General features: G+C 37.8%; 2 protein-coding genes and 1 non-coding gene across 7 annotated transcripts; 2 read left to right on the top strand and 1 right to left on the bottom strand.

Annotated features, from left to right (window-relative positions):
- Window positions 1-4,970: 4,970 nt before the first annotated feature.
- Window positions 4,971-5,052, top strand: TRNAS-AGA (transfer RNA serine (anticodon AGA)). Its single transcript has one exon. It is a non-coding gene; the product is annotated as a tRNA-Ser (tRNA).
- A 466-nt stretch (window positions 5,053-5,518) lies between these two features.
- LOC112283542 (ATP-dependent Clp protease ATP-binding subunit ClpA homolog, chloroplastic) lies at window positions 5,519-9,748 on the bottom strand. The gene is made up of 7 exons (XM_024522358.3): window positions 8,894-9,748; window positions 8,660-8,775; window positions 8,420-8,542; window positions 7,761-8,162; window positions 7,386-7,603; window positions 7,018-7,183; window positions 5,519-6,880 (listed from the first exon to the last, which is right to left on the bottom strand). The coding sequence occupies exons 1-7, from the start codon at window positions 9,486-9,488 to the stop codon at window positions 5,690-5,692; spliced, it is 2,811 nt and encodes a 936-aa protein (XP_024378126.1). The 5' UTR covers window positions 9,489-9,748; the 3' UTR covers window positions 5,519-5,689.
- An 801-nt stretch (window positions 9,749-10,549) lies between these two features.
- On the top strand, window positions 10,550-16,380 carry LOC112283249 (peroxisomal nicotinamide adenine dinucleotide carrier). Of its 5 annotated transcripts, none has more exons than XM_024521719.3 (12): window positions 10,550-10,884; window positions 11,531-11,716; window positions 12,632-12,763; window positions 13,017-13,091; window positions 13,350-13,480; window positions 13,784-13,838; window positions 14,029-14,172; window positions 14,468-14,536; window positions 14,811-14,918; window positions 15,036-15,104; window positions 15,342-15,396; window positions 15,617-16,380. In XM_024521719.3, exons 2-12 carry the CDS (start codon window positions 11,636-11,638, stop codon window positions 15,820-15,822), a joined length of 1,125 nt encoding a protein of 374 aa, XP_024377487.1. In that variant the 5' UTR covers window positions 10,550-10,884; window positions 11,531-11,635; the 3' UTR covers window positions 15,823-16,380. The 5 variants fall into 5 exon arrangements, with proteins under 5 accessions (XP_024377487.1, XP_073390611.1, XP_073390612.1 ...); XM_073534510.2 differs by having other exon boundaries at window positions 10,551-10,745; XM_073534511.2 differs by having other exon boundaries at window positions 10,557-10,695.
- The last annotated feature ends 299 nt before the right edge of the window (window positions 16,381-16,679 follow it).

Below are 16,679 nucleotides of genomic sequence, written 5' to 3'. Positions count from 1 at the left end.
GAGGTTCCAAATTATCTTTCTCTAATTTGATTGTGGATTTTTTAAGTTATTTGAAATGAAAAGAAAAATCATGGATGCTATTCTTAGAAAAACTAAGAATAGATTTGTAACTATTGTTCATCTTCACAAACTTGTCAATACTCTTAAGGTGGAAATTTCATGCATTAAGAGTGTCAACCACAAAAAAACTCATCTTATGCCTACAAAAGAAATTCAGAGTCTACATTAAGATATTGTACAATTAAAGGAAGCAAGTAAATTGACCTTACAATAAAATTTAAGAAGTTTTTCTTCTACAAGTATGACAAGGACAAAGATTAGTATGCTCAAGAAGTTTGATGGAAAAAAATCAAAATATTGAGGATTTTTGCAACAAGTCAAGTTCTATCTAAGGTTGCATTCCTTCCAATATCTTGATGGATTTACTTAAGTTGAGTTCATAGGTGCACTTTAATCTGGAAGTGCTCTCTTTTAGTTTGCACCTTTGATGGAAAAGGATTCATGATTCTTTTATGATTTGAATTCATTCTTAAAAATCTTCAAGACAACATTCAAAGAAAGCAATAAAAAAAGAGTAGCAGAGACCAAATTCTTATCTTTACAACAAGGATCACAATCAACTACTATATATACTACTGAATTCTAAAATCTTGCTTACAATATGGACTAAAATGACAAAGTCCATATCAATCAATTTTAATATGAGTTGAAGGATAACATCAAAGATTTGTTATTAATGTTGCCAAAAGCACAAGATTTATTATATACATTATTTTTTTAGGATAATTTATTGCTCAAGCCATTGTATGCAACAATCAATTATTTAAAAGACATCAAGAACAAAGACTTGGTTGGAGAGAAACAAGTTAAGTAGTGATGGCAGCTTCGAATTTTTTCAAAACTTATTCATCAAGGTGAGAACCAATTCAAATTAATACAATACATTTTTAATTCTTCATGAAGACTCGATGTTGTCAAGAAGGCTTATGCTTATATTGTGGAGAAGCTAAACACACTAGTTAATATTGTTTAAAGAAACAACACAATCACAAAATGAGGAGTATGGTTGCCAAAAAAGATGATAAGTTAAAAAAATAAATTTCTCCAATTATAATAGAGATCGCACAACTAAAATCTTATATAACTCTTAATAGAAGTCATATTCTCTCTTTAGATCCTTCACCTTGTTTTACAATAGAAATTTATTTATGACCAAAAAATTACAAAGTCTTAATTTTATTCGATTCAAAAGCATCACCTTGCTTTATAGACAAAGACTTTGTAAAAAAACAAGAGGCATTGTTAGTCAAGAAAAATAAATCCATATATGTAGAAATCATAGATGGTTGTTTGTTGTCTTCTAGATATGTTATCTATAAGATTGTTCTTTTAGATGTAGCAATTAAAGATCATAATAGCATAGTAATATTTAATATAATAAGATTTATATTAAATTTGATTATTTTAAGATTATCTTGGTTTAAAAAATAGAATCTTTAAATAGATTTCATTTCTTATAATCTTAATTTTTCTTGTAGTTTGATCCAAAATTTTATTAATCAAATAGAAATACATAAGCTTAGTACATCTAAACCCTTATTAGTAGGTACAAAAGCTTTCATTACTATGGAAAAAGAAGAATCATCTTTTGTTATATATGCCACGCTTATTTCTGATAGTCGGAAGACTTCAAGTGGTATCTTTAGCTAATATTAAGATTTCAAAGTTATTTTTGAAAGGAAAAATATAAATATTCTTCTAGAGCATGGATTTTATGATTGCTCAATTGATTTTTAAGAAGGAGCTCAACCATCATTTAGACCAATCTACAACTTATTGCAAAATAAATTGGCTACATTAAATAAGTATATTGAAGAAAATTTCGCAAAAAACTTCATATGCTATTTGAAATCTCTAGCAAAAGCTCCTATTATTTGAGAAGAAAAATGATAGATCTCTAGAGATGTACATAGATTATTAAAAACTTAATAAGATCACCATTAAGAATAGGTATCCCTCACCTCTAATTTCAAGACTTCTTGACCAACTCAAACAAGCAAATATCTATATAAAAATAGATCTACAAAGAGTATACAACTTGTTCAACATCAAAGAAAGAGATGAATAGAAGATTTCTTTTTGAATTAGGTATGGATATTTTAAATATAATGTCATACTTTTTGGACTGACAAATAGACTAGCTATATTTTAATATTTTATAAATAATATTTTTTGTGAATTTCTTAATGATTTTTTTATTTGTTATTTAGATAATATTCTAATCTATTCTAAGAATACAAAAGAACATGAAATTTATATTTTTCATGTGTTACAAAAACTTAGAGATAGAAGATTATATGCTAAGATGAAAAAGTGTGTGTTCTATACTACTTAGGTTGATTCCTTAGGATAGATCATTTCCAACAAAGGGCTTATAATAGATCCAAAGAAAGTTCAAACTATCATAGATTAGAAGATTCTAAAATGTAATATATATAGATATTAAGACGTTTAAAATGTATTGACTTTCTAAGATATGTATCTTAACTTGCAAGGTAAGTTTTTTATATGAGCGCCATGTAATTAGCTTATTCTACAAACTATCAACACGTAGTTAACTTGTTGACCAAGTTTCTAAATTACTAATTAACTACAAACACATATAAAGTCAAAAAAACATCTATAAAGCTTCTAGGAAGCTTCTTTAAAAAATAATATGAAATTAACCTATTTTTATTTATTTTAACCTACTTCTACTTAATTATATAGGTATTTAATAGAATACATATGTATTTTTGTTAATCCATTCTAGTTTCATAATATATCATCTTTGAGTGATTATCTAGTTTTTTCAAGTTATACAAGAGTGTCTTGATTTTTTAATTTTTTAAAGTTCATGTCTTTAATACAATACACTCTTGTGTCATCTAAAAAGAATAGATATTGATTCAAATATAGTATAATATTATAACTAAAATGACTTTTATTGAAGAAAAAAATACTAGAGATTCTTAAAATAAGACTAGGAACAAGAAAGACTTTGTTATGGACATATACATTTATCCTAATAGTTACTTATATGATTAAGAATAAGTAGGTAAATATAGATTAATTTCATAAAGTCTTCTATAGAAGCTTCCTAGAAGCTTTATAGATGTGGTTTTGACTTTAGATGTGTTTGTAGATGAAAAACTTGGCCAACAAGTTAACCACGTGTTGGTAGCTTGTAGAAGAAGTTAACTCTGTATAATAGCTTGTGAAACAAGCTAACTATGTGGCACATATATAAATAACTTGCCTTGGAAGTTAAGACATGTGGCTAACAAAGTCAAGACATGTTGGAAGTCCTATAGAATATTGCCACATAGCTCCTAGTTAGAGAATATATATGTAAGCAAGGATGAAGCCTTCTTCACTCTTGTCAATGCCTTTTTAGTCCTTAGTCTTGTTTCAAGACTTTCTAGTCTTCTTACTTTTGGCAATAGCCATTCTAGTTCAAAATTATATCATCTTTGAGTGACTTTCTAGTTCCTTTCAATGATACAAGAGTGTGTTGGGGATTTTCGTTCTTTGAGATTTATATCCTTGACAGGCTTTGATGATAATGATGAAGGCTTTAATCTTACAACTATATATATTATCTTATTAGAAGCTATGTAGTGATGTTCTATAGGATCTCTAATAAGATTTATGAAATTTTTAAGAAGCTTCTCTATAAGATATTATCAAATTTACTTATTTCTACTTATTTCTATCTAATTCTTATAAATTTTTATAAATATTTTTATTTGTGACATTGTTTAAAGTTTTGTTAAGTGTTTTCCTTGAAGTGGATCTATCATAAATTTTGGGATCCAATATTATTAATATCATGTAGAAAAAATATGTATTCTATTTTTTTTATTTTTTTTAATTTTTTAGGACTTTTAAGTTGAATTTTTTTAAGTGCAAATTTATCTTTAAATTTTTTTTAAGTCTATAATAAATTTGTATTTATATTTAAGTATTATTATTTTTATTTGATTTTAATCTTTTATTTTTTAAAAAAACAACTTTCATAAAGATTAATAATAACTTTTATAAGAATTTTTTTTTAAAAGAATAACCTCATTATATTTTAAAAATTATAAATATATTATGAAATTAATACCTATATAATTTTTTATAATTTTATCTATTTTAGACTTTAATAAAATTAATTTTGTGGTACACAATTGTTTTGATCTAATAAAAATACTCTTTATAATAACTAAGATTTTTATAATTTAATTTTTGAAATTAAGTAAAAATTAAAAAATTAAAATATTTATTTTTATTCCTATATTTTATCATATTCTTATATGATATTCTTTAATAAATATAGAATTTTGATTTTAAAATAAAAATATTGTAGTAAATAATTTTTTCTTAAAAATAAATTGAATTAAATTGCATGATTACATGCTAATTTAAGGTATTTCAGAAATGTTGTTCCAGAAATTCAAATTAATATATTTTTGAATAAAAGAATTGACAATAGAAATGAATATATATACTTTGGTACATTTGCTAGATACTCAAATGATTTCCATATATGTATATAGATAGTATATTTTATCCATATACAACACACTTCAATATGTTTCAAAAAATCTCCAAATTTTAATCTTTTTCTACCTCAAATTCTTCATTGTAATTTGCTTCAATAAAAAATATTAATATTTGATTCTTCAAAAAACTTGTATGTACAACAAGTATCAAAATGCGAGACAACTATCTTATACTCTCTTAACAACAAAGACCCATTAAGTAGACTATGGCTTACACTGAAACTTTTGGAAGAATTTTTAGGCAAAGCTTTTACTCACATAAAAAAATATGAAGATTTTATGGCCTCATGTGGTGGGTGCGTACTTTCTGCACTGAATAGTAGTTTAAGTGGAATCGATATGGTGAAACGAATCCCCCGTCGACATGGCAAGGGTGGTTACGTGCTCATGCCGGAGTGGTTATCGGGCATGACTAGAAATCATGTGGGCTCTGCCCGCGCAGGTTCGAATCCTGCTGAGCACGTTCTCTACCAAGCATCCTCAATTTTCCAAACACATCCAGATTTTTGTTCCCCGCAATGCGGACTACCTTCTCCTACATCCCGTTGGTATGATTCTTTTACGTTTTGCAAAGACGAACCAACTCTTTTGAATAAATTGGCCAGCTTCCCATGCTTCGGTGAATTTGAATGGAGAAGCTGTACCCAACCAAAGACATAAAAGTCTCTGCAAGGATCAACTGGAGAGTGCAAGAATATCGAAAATTGATACAAGGAATGAGTTTCTACAGCGACAGTCATTGCTTAATGAGGCCTTAACACCAGTTAACAGCGGGGTTCTGAAGAAAGCTTTCAGAAGCTTGGTGTGCATCTAAATTTCTTACACAAGGATTGTAACCTCGAGACCATCTACTTGACTGTATAAGTGATGGACACAGCAAAATGTAACAATTCATACTCCATGCACAAATCTGAAGAGTGCCAAGAATGTGATCATCGAGAAAGAATAAACGCTTGAGGTATCAATTGACTCTTTCTTCGATGTTTCGAACCACATTTTGCTATGATTACAGAGGGAACTCGAACTAAGTTTCTGAATCTACCAAACCTAGCAGATCACAACCTCTACCTATCAAGAAAAACCCTCGAATGTCGTGGGTTTTAGGCAATACCAGCAGGAGCCTGGTCTATGGCTGTATTCGTGGATGTTCCTGTGGTACCATTCAATACTGTGACACCACCATCGCTATCCACGTCAATAATAGCTGAATCTCCCTCCTTGATTTCTCCAGAAAGCATGCGCTCCGCCATGCTATCTTCCAGAAGCCTCATAATAGCTCGCCTCAATGGCCGAGCACCATAACTAGGGCTGTAGCCTTCATCAACAACCCGATCCCTGAATCTCTCAGTAACTTGTAAGTCAATCTCTTTTTTCTTGAGACGCTCGAAGACTTCCTTCAACATGATATCGGCAATTTCCTTAACTTCTAACTTTGTGAGTTGCCTAAAGACGATGATCTCGTCAAGCCTGTTTAAAAACTCGGGCCTGAAATACTGCTTTAGCTCTTCATTAACAAGACTCTTGATGCGGTTGTAGCTCGAGTCTTTCTCACCATAATCCAACTGGAAACCAATACCACCTCCACCTTTCTCAATGACACTGCTTCCAACATTTGAAGTCATGATGAGTAGAGTATTCTTGAAGTCAACAGTTCGACCCTTGCTGTCAGTCAAGCGTCCATCTTCCAAAATCTGAAGCATCATGTTGAAGACATCAGGATGAGCCTTCTCAATCTCATCAAAAAGAACGACAGTGTAAGGCCTCCTGCGAACGGCTTCAGTCAACTGGCCTCCTTCACTGTAACCGACGTAACCAGGTGGAGAGCCGATAAGCTTGGAGACAGTATGTCTTTCCATAAATTCAGACATGTCAAGCCTCACCATAGCTTCTTCGGAACCGAAGTAGTAGGAAGCCAGAGCTTTTGCAAGTTCTGATTTTCCGACTCCGGTGGGACCAGAGAAGATGAAACTGGCAATAGGGCGGTTAGGGTTCTTCAGCCCAACACGTGCCCTACGAATAGCGCGACTGATAGCTTTCACAGCTTCGTCCTGACCAATAACTCTGTTGTGAAGAGTATCTTCCATCTTCAATAGACGGTCAGACTCGTCACTTGAAACCTTCTCCATGGGAATGCCAGTCCAGGCGGCCACAATCTGCTGGATGTCGGACTCTTCAACAGTAGGCCCAACATCGCCGGTTTCGCTCTCTGCTTTCATTTGCTCCTTACCCTTCTCGATGAAGACTGAAATTTGAGCCTTCAATTCCATTTCCTTATCTCTCAACTCACCAGCCTGCAGCGAGAGACAAACCAAGTAATGAGGACCAAAATTATCAGCATTACTTCACAACGACGAGACCAGATCCGAGTCTTTATCAGGAAAGTTTCAAACGAGTAACAGACAAGACCGCAATGGTAAACAAAAGTTACCTTCTCAAAGTCCTGGCCCCGGACAGCTTCGTTTTTCTCTTTTGTAACAGCACGCAGCTGCTTGTCGAGCTCCCTTGCCTCTTCAGGCAGCTGAGCGTGTTTGAGCCTCACTTTCGAACCCGCTTCATCAATAAGATCAATTGCCTTGTCAGGCAAGAATCGGTCACTGCACACAGAACAGAAATGCATGAGAATTTTAGAGAATTCTCAGGGCTGCTAAAATTCCAACTCATGCATCAAAATGCACCACGCAAGTCCCACCGAGACGCATAAAGCTGTAACACTAATACCCCACACGATAACCAAAATCTAAGATGAGAATCCTAGATGCTCCAATCAAGTACGTCAGATCGAGCATTAAAGCACACCTGATGTATTGGTAAGACAGCTGTGCTGCTGCAATCAAGGCCTCATCTGTGTATCGCAGCTTGTGGTGAATTTCATATCTCTCCCTCAAACCCTTAAGGATCTCGATGGTCTCTTCAACGGTAGGTTCTGGCACCAGAACGGGCTGGAAACGTCGCTCCAATGCAGGATCCTTTTCAATATGCTTTCTGTACTCATCCAGAGTGGTTGCCCCAATACACTGTAAACAGACACAAGTCAGGCAGACCCGAGGAAACATAGTGCAGGTTTTCATTACTTAATTTAAATTTTAAATAATAAAACCAGCGTCAAATGAATCAATCCTCATCTAAATGCATATTTACATTAATTAGGCAATTATAGTAATCGAGCAATACCTGTAATTCACCTCGGGCTAAAGCGGGTTTCAGTATGTTAGCAGCGTCAATCGCACCCTCAGCAGCACCAGCACCAATGAGCGTGTGCACCTCATCAATAACGAGGATAATGTCGTCTGCTTGTTTAATCTCTTCCATCAACTTCTTCAACCTCTCCTCAAACTCTCCTCTGTACTTGGTTCCAGCAACCAATAAACCCATATCAAGAGTGATAACCTTCTTGCCTTCAATAGTCTCGGGTACATCTCCAGATGCAATCCTCTGAGCCAGGCCCTCGGCGACGGCCGTTTTCCCCACACCAGGCTCTCCAATCAGACATGGATTGTTCTTGGTTCTACGGCCCAAAATCTGGGTCACTCGCTCAATCTGAGCAACTCTTCCAACAACTGGATCAAGCTTTCCCTGCACCATAGAACTCAATTTCAACTCAGTTTCAGGCGGATTTCAAACAAGAGACGACATGTGTCAAATTGAGTGCAAAAGGCCCCGAGCGTCGGCTAACAAAGACCGGTTGGCTAAGTTGTTCTGCACAATGATTGAGATACCTAACAGTTAATAAAATAAAATAAAATAAAATAAAATAAATTATGAACTCCCAGAATTTGACTTTGCTATTGCACTTGTTCAAAAAAAAGGGAGATTCACATGCAAGCACGTACCTCCTCAGCAAGTTTAGTCAAATTTGTCCCGTATTCTTCCAAGGTGGGCATCTTATTACTACCGCTGCCGCTGCCACCTCCTACGCCAACAGCCTCATTGTTCTCACCGACCATGCGAATGACCTGCCGAGGTCCCAAACAGTCTTAATTAACGGGTAAACGAACGTTACAAGTTCAGAATCTTCTCATTATTCGATTTCCTGAAAGAATTAACTTCACCGTAGATGTCACATTACATACCTGTGTGCGAATATTGCTAGGGTCAGCTCCTAGGTTCTCGAGAACTCGGGCAGCCACACCCTCTCCCTCTCGCAGCAATCCCAGAAGCAAATGTTCTGTGCCGATGTAGTTGTGACCTATATACAATAATCAATGATAAACTTAGACCAATTAATCAATCGATAATCATTCAAAATTCCAAAAATTCTTCAGTTCGACAACGATTGGTAGGTTACAAATACTTGAAACACTTACCAAGCTGCCTGGCTTCTTCCAGCGACAGCTCAAGAACCCTCTTGGCCCTGGGCGTAAAGGGGATCTCAACGGCAACGAAACCACTTCCCCGACCAATGATCTTCTCGACTTCCACACGAGCTTCCTTGAGGTTCACTCCCATCGATTTCAAAACCTTCGCAGCAATACCGGTACCCTCCCCAATGAGCCCCAAAAGAATTTGCTCGGTACCAACAAAATTGTGCCCAAGCCGCCTAGCTTCCTCCTGAGCCAGCATAATAACTTTGATGGCCTTCTCGGTGAAACGCTCAAACATAGCAAACGTTACGCCCCTAGAGGGCCGGGAATGGCCGGCCACAGCCATAGATTTCGCCACTACAGACTTCAAATCCTTTCCTTGCTTGACAGTCAAAGCATCAACGGCGGAAGCCTTGCGCATTCCGGAAAAGGATTGGAAACCGGACACGGACAAACTCGCAGACTTCTTCAAATTCTTTCTTCCGGTAGACGCCGCCTGCGCAATGGTCCGTCGCTTACTCTTCGCACTGTCATTCAGCTGGCCAACGAGTGAAGAACCCACAGACGGGAGCGTCAGAGAATGCGCCATCGACGCCATTTTTCTGATCCTGAATGCTCAAACTCCTCCTTAATGCTCAATCCCGAACCCCTACTTAAACCCAAACCTCAGAATTCTACAACCCTACTTCCCAATCCAAACCCACACATCACCGCAAATAGTTTCGAAAAAGGCAGCAGCAGCCCCGGTGCAAGGAGAAACCACAGGAGGTCGGTGCGGAAGCCCCTGGAACCCCCTTCCAAAAGAGAAAAAAGCACCGGAAACGTGCCGTGCCGTGACGATGAACCTCAGAAGGGTTCAAGTCAGCAATTGGATTGAGGAAGACGAAGAACCCTTCATACACCCCACCCTCCGCGATACATTCAAAGTGAACCAGATAAGGGCCTCGTGGCCACGGGCTTCGGGTTTGATTGCGACACGCCATTCGGAGCCCGAGGATGCGACACTGCCGTGGCTCAATAGTGCCCGGTGTTAGTGTTAATCCGTCCCGCTGTCATCCTCCCATTGGAAGATTAATCCTGCGGCTATTTTGGGTATACGTCGATCCACAATCTAACGTGTATGCTAAGAGGACAGTGGTGTGCAATAACCGGACCGGCTAAGGCAACCTCATCCTGGTCGAGCCAAACACTCCCGGGTATGGCTAGCTCGGGTATACGAGGTCTCATAACCCCCTGATCGGGCACACCTGGGCAGGACACACGTGGATTGAAAATATTTAAAAAAACATAAGAATAAAATTATTCTTTTATTGTGCAACAACATTGGAATTATGTACTAAGTTATTATTTTAAAATTGAATATCTCTTAACAACAAGATAAATATAGAAAATCCTCATAAAATACAGGTGATTAGAATTATTTACAAAAGTGAATTTTGACGGTAGTCAAAACTTGTCAAAAAGTATCACGTTGCGAAAGGAAAGGGCCATTCCTATAGCATGGGTGTGGTTAGGTCCATGTCGCTATCACCTCTTTCACGGCATAGAAAGCTACTTTTTTGGGTAAAAACGACGTGGCGGGAAAATTGTAAAAGTAAAAGGCGACGAGGGCAAGAGAGGGACTGGAGCATCGGTGTGCGTGTTGCGCCATCTGCACTTCCACCGAATGCCCCTCGCTCATCCTCGATCCCTCCCCCCGTGCCCGCCGCACCTTGATCACGTCTCCGATCGCTGTACACGCATGCACCCGCGCTTCCTGATCCAATTCTTCTTCTAACTGGACAAGCCGCGCGCAATTTGGTGAAGTATTGCGGATTCTATCCTACCTTCTCCATCGACCGAGTTTCGTGCCGTGGTAGCTATGCCTCTGTGACGAGGCACTGTTGCGTGTGAGGGCTGATTGATTATACAGATTGCAGCGTTTGTTTTTTGATGAGGAAAACTTGATCTGCTTGCTAATATTTTCGAGTTTCTGAGGACATTGGATGTTGGAGGTACGTGGATGTTATTGCATTTTGTCCATGATTGCGTCTTGAGTTGGTGATTGTGACCGTCTTGAGGTTCTCGTTTTGGTTTCACTGGCATGGCTTGTCTTCAGTGAGTCTGAGAAATTTTCAGGTAAACCACTGTGCGGGGAATCCATCCGCATTTTATTTTTACGCGATCGAGAGGCCGTTGCTTGCATTCTTGTGTGCAGTTTGGGGTGTACTTTCGTCTCTCTCTGTATCCAGGGCTTTACCTAGGTACAGGAATAGAGTTTTAGTATTGTTGCATTTTTACAAACGCTGATTTTTCGATTCAATTTGCGGTGGTGCTAGTCGAAAATGGTTGCAGATGGTTGAATATGTTTTTGATTATGCACGTTTTCAGGTTTAGATCCTTCAGGTCTTTATTATTAGTATTTAATCAGATCCCTTCGAAGACATACCTGTCTATGTTTAAACATACTGTTTATGATTTTGGTTGCTTTCTCCATCTTCGCTGCAAGCCAGCCTGCGGGTCTACAAGTGACACTAGTATGGTGTTGTTTTGTGAATGGCTCTTTCGTCTTGCATTTTTCGTTTATTTTTCTGTTTGTTTGTTTGAATGTTTATTTGTTTTTCTCGATCGCTAGACTTGACCATTTCTCGTTTTTGGCAGGTGAAAAGAATTAAGAATTTTAATTCTTTTCATTTCTCAAAGTGAAAGGCTATCAATTCAAATACTTAAGAGGTCTTGAAGATCTGTTGAAATTTAAGCGGAAACATGTCAGATGCGGTGGTAAATGGACTAGCAGGTGCTGGGGGCGGCATAGTAGCTGTATTGTTGACATATCCTTTGCAAGCAGTGAGCCTCCATTTCACCTTGTTCAACACATTCATATTTCTGTCAGCTTGGAGGTCTGTACTTTTAAGTGTTCCGTGTACATTTGACTCGATGTCCAGCCACATCCAATGTGAGAAGTTGAATAATAGAGGACTCGCATTTTGATAATTACCTTCACGCTGCAATTTCTGCAGTTCTGCATGTGGGTTATCAGTCATCAACCGGCTTTGTTGTTGGCGCTCGTCAGAGAAAACTTCCCAATTTATCGTCCTCTAGAATTCATATGCAATGATTCTAATTTGTTGGAGATACTCTGACAAGCAGATTTTTTACGTGATTAAGAATTCGATTAAATGTTATTTTTAATGAATGCATAGTCAGAAACTGAACATTGATATTAATTATGGCTTTGCGATGTCAAGGACTTGTCAAGGATAATGTCCAGGAGTCGCTGAAGTAGATACAGACTTGTCAATTTGGCCTCCTCTCAGTGTGTGACCAGTTCTTCCTCTGTCCATTACTGTGAATGTTTACGTAACATGTCAAATCTAGAACACAATGGAAGTAGAAATGTGTGTGATGATGTCTTACAGCCAGGCGCTGTTAAATGAGGGCCAAAAACAGCATAGCGACCGGAGGCAGACTCTAAATCAAATGCGACAAGTTATTGCGCACCCGAATGTGTTCCAGTTGGCGTTTTATAAGGAATAAAACACCTTATTGTACATGTTCAGAAATAAGTTCACTAATATAGTGCATTTCTGGAACCCTCGAAAGCAGAGATGTCAATCAGTAATCGCGATAAAAGGAATGGAACATTAGAAGTAGTTATCGTGATTAGACCATGTTTCCTTGAGGCATGGATATAGTCTGAAGGCAGTAGGGCTTCTGTGGACGTTTCTACTTGCACTCTTGTAATGCCGTGTTTCCATGCAGGTTAATACTAGGCAACAAACGGAAAGGACAGCAAAACGTGGCAAGGTTGCTGAAGATGAGGAAGGCGCGTTGGCTTTTGCCAAAGCTTACCCTACAAAGTTGCAGAAGGGAACCCTTCAAGAAATTTGGGAGGTAACGTTCTGCTTGCATGATGGTTGAGTATTTGATGATATAGAAGTTTAAGTCTCACTTGGTTCACTAGTAGCGTCGGTGGGTTAGCTCAAACTGCATAATGAATCTGAAGCTGAGGTGGGATGAAGATTATGCATTCCAATGGAGAAGACATTCGAGAATGTTGGGAGAACGAAAGTAGAGAAGCGACTGCATGCATCAGTCCCAAGGATGAGTTGATGACCGAGGTATCTAATGGGATTTATCTTTGCAGGTGATCAAGAATGATGGATGGGGAGGATTATACAGAGGGCTCTTGCCATCGTTAGTTGGTACTGCTTGCTCGCAGGTATGTCCGAATCTTTTAATGAGCATGTTACTTTGAGGTTGAACAGTGTTTTTTTTTATGCTCTTTTGGCTTGTTGGTATGATCTAAGGTTTGACTTTCTCTAGAGAAATAGGAGATCATCTGTGTCTCAAACTGAATTGCACTTTCCTGCTGTGTGTGTTACGTCGTGAACATTGGGGTCGGAATCCCGACTTGTACATGCTGTATAATCTCCGCAAGGGTTTTGGAGGTATAAGATTTTCGTTTCATGATCTGCAGGGTGTCTACTACTATTTTTATCAGATCTTTAGAAGTGAGGCAGAAGCCCAGGCTAGGAGGTCCAAAAAGCCGAACGGTGAAGATGGTTCAGTGGGAGTGCTGGCATCCCTCTTTGTTGCAGCTCTGGCCGGGTCAGAATTTCCTCTTTCTGTTCAAGTGTGGACCTGTTTTCGCCGTTTAACCTTTTGATAGGCTCATCTGCTAAGAAAAAAAGTATGCCGTCTTCATAAGTCATGAGGTTTCTGCGAAGAAATTCACACGATTTCTCTTTTACACAGAAGCATTCGTTCCTAATTTATTTATTTATCACGAAAAATGTAAGTTTGCATATGGTCTGTGTATGTTATTTGCGTTCAGACTAGTCCTCACAAGTTCACAATAAACGCAGTGTTTTGGTACTCATGCATTTTGTGTGTATTGCTTTCTGTGTGTAGGTGTGCAAATGTTTTGATTACAAATCCTATATGGGTTATTGTCACTCGTATGCAGGTCAGTGTTGATCATTCCTTTTCTTAACTTTACTCCAACTCTCTTGCTTGGCTGATTTCAGTTAATTTCCAGTTGATAGGAGTTCTTTTCACTTGCTCATCTAATTTTGTGAAATGGTTGTGTCATTTGATGGCCACTTGAACTGATTTTCGTCACTGTTATGAATATTATTTCACTTTGCTTGTTTCAGACTCAGAAACGAAAGAAAGGTCCGACATCTTCAACAGAAAACGATCTCACAGTACAAGTTGATGGTGGACTACCAAGTTCTGCTGTTACAAATCCTAATTTCAGTGGATCTCCTACCAAATCACAGCTTGGAGCTCGCGATACAGTATGCATCTTTAACTCTGACACTGACACTCCATGTGAGTTGGGTACCTCGTCATTGACATGCCTTGTTGCAATATATAGGAATTCGAAGATGTAAGGCAGGCCCTTTCAAAAGAAGCGATTCGAGTGACTAACGTTTCGTGTTCCTCTTTGTTTGTAAAATATGATGTTGCCATGTCCATGCTTCGTCCTGCCATGATGTCTTCATTCCTATAGTAGGGTACAATGTCCTGTTTTATTGTGATGACGGTGGAATGGGTTGTTTTCTGCTTCTATTTACATGCATATCTCTGCAGGTCAAGGATTTGTACAAGGAGGCTGGGTTGCTTGGATTTTGGAAAGGTGTTTTGCCCACTCTCATCATGGTAAGCTCCTCCGTTATTTGCTAGAAAACACAGATGTATGATGTTGTAAAATACAGAATGAGACTGCAGGTTAAGCGTGGTTTTCTGACTTAGGCATACTAATATACTTTAGGGCAGCGGCTGTAATGCTGTACCTTAGAGTGTATTTCTATTCGCTGTATTATGTTTGATTCTTTGATAATGTATTTATAAACTTAAATGTAAAGTGGGCTCTCATTGTATCAGATTAAATTTGTCAGATGATTTTGAGTTCTTTGAATTTTGTCTGCAACAGGTCAGTAACCCGTCAATACAATTCATGATCTATGAGACTTTACTGAAGAAACTTACAGAAAAGCGGTCTAGAAATGAAAATGGTTTGAAACCTTTAGCTGCAACTGAGGTGTGCACTTCCTTCTATTTTATAGATGCCTGTTCATGGTCTCCTGAATAGATGCTGATGCTTAAAGCGGCTTGATCCTACATTCAGCTGACTAATAATGACCACAATGTGTGTTAGGTCTTCTTACTTGGAGCGGTTGCGAAGCTTGGGGCAACTGTAGTGACATATCCTCTATCGGTTGTGAAGGTGCGTGTCAATCTAACACCCTAGATTTAGTGGATACCTGTTGAGAGTGATCCATTTCGTCACGATTGCATGATCTCTTTTAACTCTTGAATCTTCTTCGGTTGTCAAATGAGGTTTTTGAAGTCGCTGAAATAGATGATTATTCTTTTGAATCTCATCCGCGCCAGTTGAGCTGCTTGACCGTACAACACAATCACACTTTCCCTCCTTATCCTGACGCCTCGTGTATTATGGCAGTCACGACTCCAAGCAAAGCAGGATGGTGGAGGCCATGCTTCTCTACAGTACGCAGGTGTGGTACTCTTGCATTTGTTGCTAATGTATCTCAGGAAAGAACAGGTCACTTGGGGACTTTTGCTGTACTAGGTTCAGCATGAACTCGTTACAACATCTATTTTTTTCCTTCAATCTTTCACCTCAGAAGTAACTAAAAGCAAATATAATGTGACAAGCACTTCTTATCCGCAATCCCAGCTTTCTGAAGACGTTTTCGTTTGTTTCTTTTAATTCAGGGACATTGGATGCAATCACAAAAATGGTTCGCTTTGAGGGCCTGGCGGGCTTCTACAAGGGCATGAGCACCAAGATTGTACAAAGTGTGGTGGCAGCAGCCGTTCTTTTCATGATCAAAGAGGAGCTTGTGAAAGTAGCACGGACCGTAGTGGTCATTAATCAGCCAAATTGTACAAGACTGACAAATTCAAAACTGGATTCTTAACCTATATCCATCAAGTCTAGCTGACTCTTAGATTCGACCTTATTCAGCCTGTCAACCTCTCTCCACCCTCAGACAGAATCCATTGGATAGCGCATTGATTACTGTTAATGCAAATCTTACCAGAGTAGAGTAGATTCATCAAGCAACATATTGTTAGCGGGTCCGTGCATTGCAAGGCTTCAAAGGACACTTGGGCTTTGATGAAACAGCAGAAGCTTTAGAATGTAGGAATTTTTCCCTTCTTGTTTTTCTCATCCAGGTACGTCTTCCTCCAGATCGTGTCCACTTTTCTCCTCACCGACCCAACTGAAGATGTGACGGCAGGTAACGTTTTCAAATTACGTCAGCAAGTCATCACGTTGAATTGGAATTTTTCTTCGAGCACATCGGTCTACACAGGGCTTCCTCCTAAATACCTAATTTAGCTTATTTTAGTTTGGATAAATTAGAAATGGATGAAATTCATCTAGAGTTGTCCAAAAACATCCATTCTAGTCAAATTTGATAGACTTCGTCAAATTGTTTAAAGTGCAAGATATTTTTTGTTGTGCATTATCATTCATTGGAATAAGTTGTAGTTGAAATTGGTTGGGTGGGATGTTCAAACTATGGAGGAAATTGAAAATGATCATTAAACCATAATGTACACTTATTTTGAGGAGATTATTTTCAAAGATGTTGACAAAAGCTCTAGTTTAGGAATAAAATTTTATATTGAATGGATTCATTATAATAGCTAGTTTCTACAACTTCAAAATTAGTTTGATAGATTGGATATTACAAATCATGAGGTAGTACTTTTAAAATGTCTTTGTTGTTAGAATCAATGTTGTGATTGCATTAGAAAATAATAGATG

This window comes from Physcomitrium patens, chromosome 6 (assembly GCF_059467195.1).
Source record: "Physcomitrium patens ecotype Gransden chromosome 6, ASM5946719v1, whole genome shotgun sequence".
Classification (NCBI taxonomy): Eukaryota; Viridiplantae; Streptophyta; class Bryopsida; order Funariales; family Funariaceae; genus Physcomitrium; species Physcomitrium patens.
Note: the sequence above shows the minus strand (reverse complement) of the source record. Positions and strands in the feature narration are given on the sequence as shown.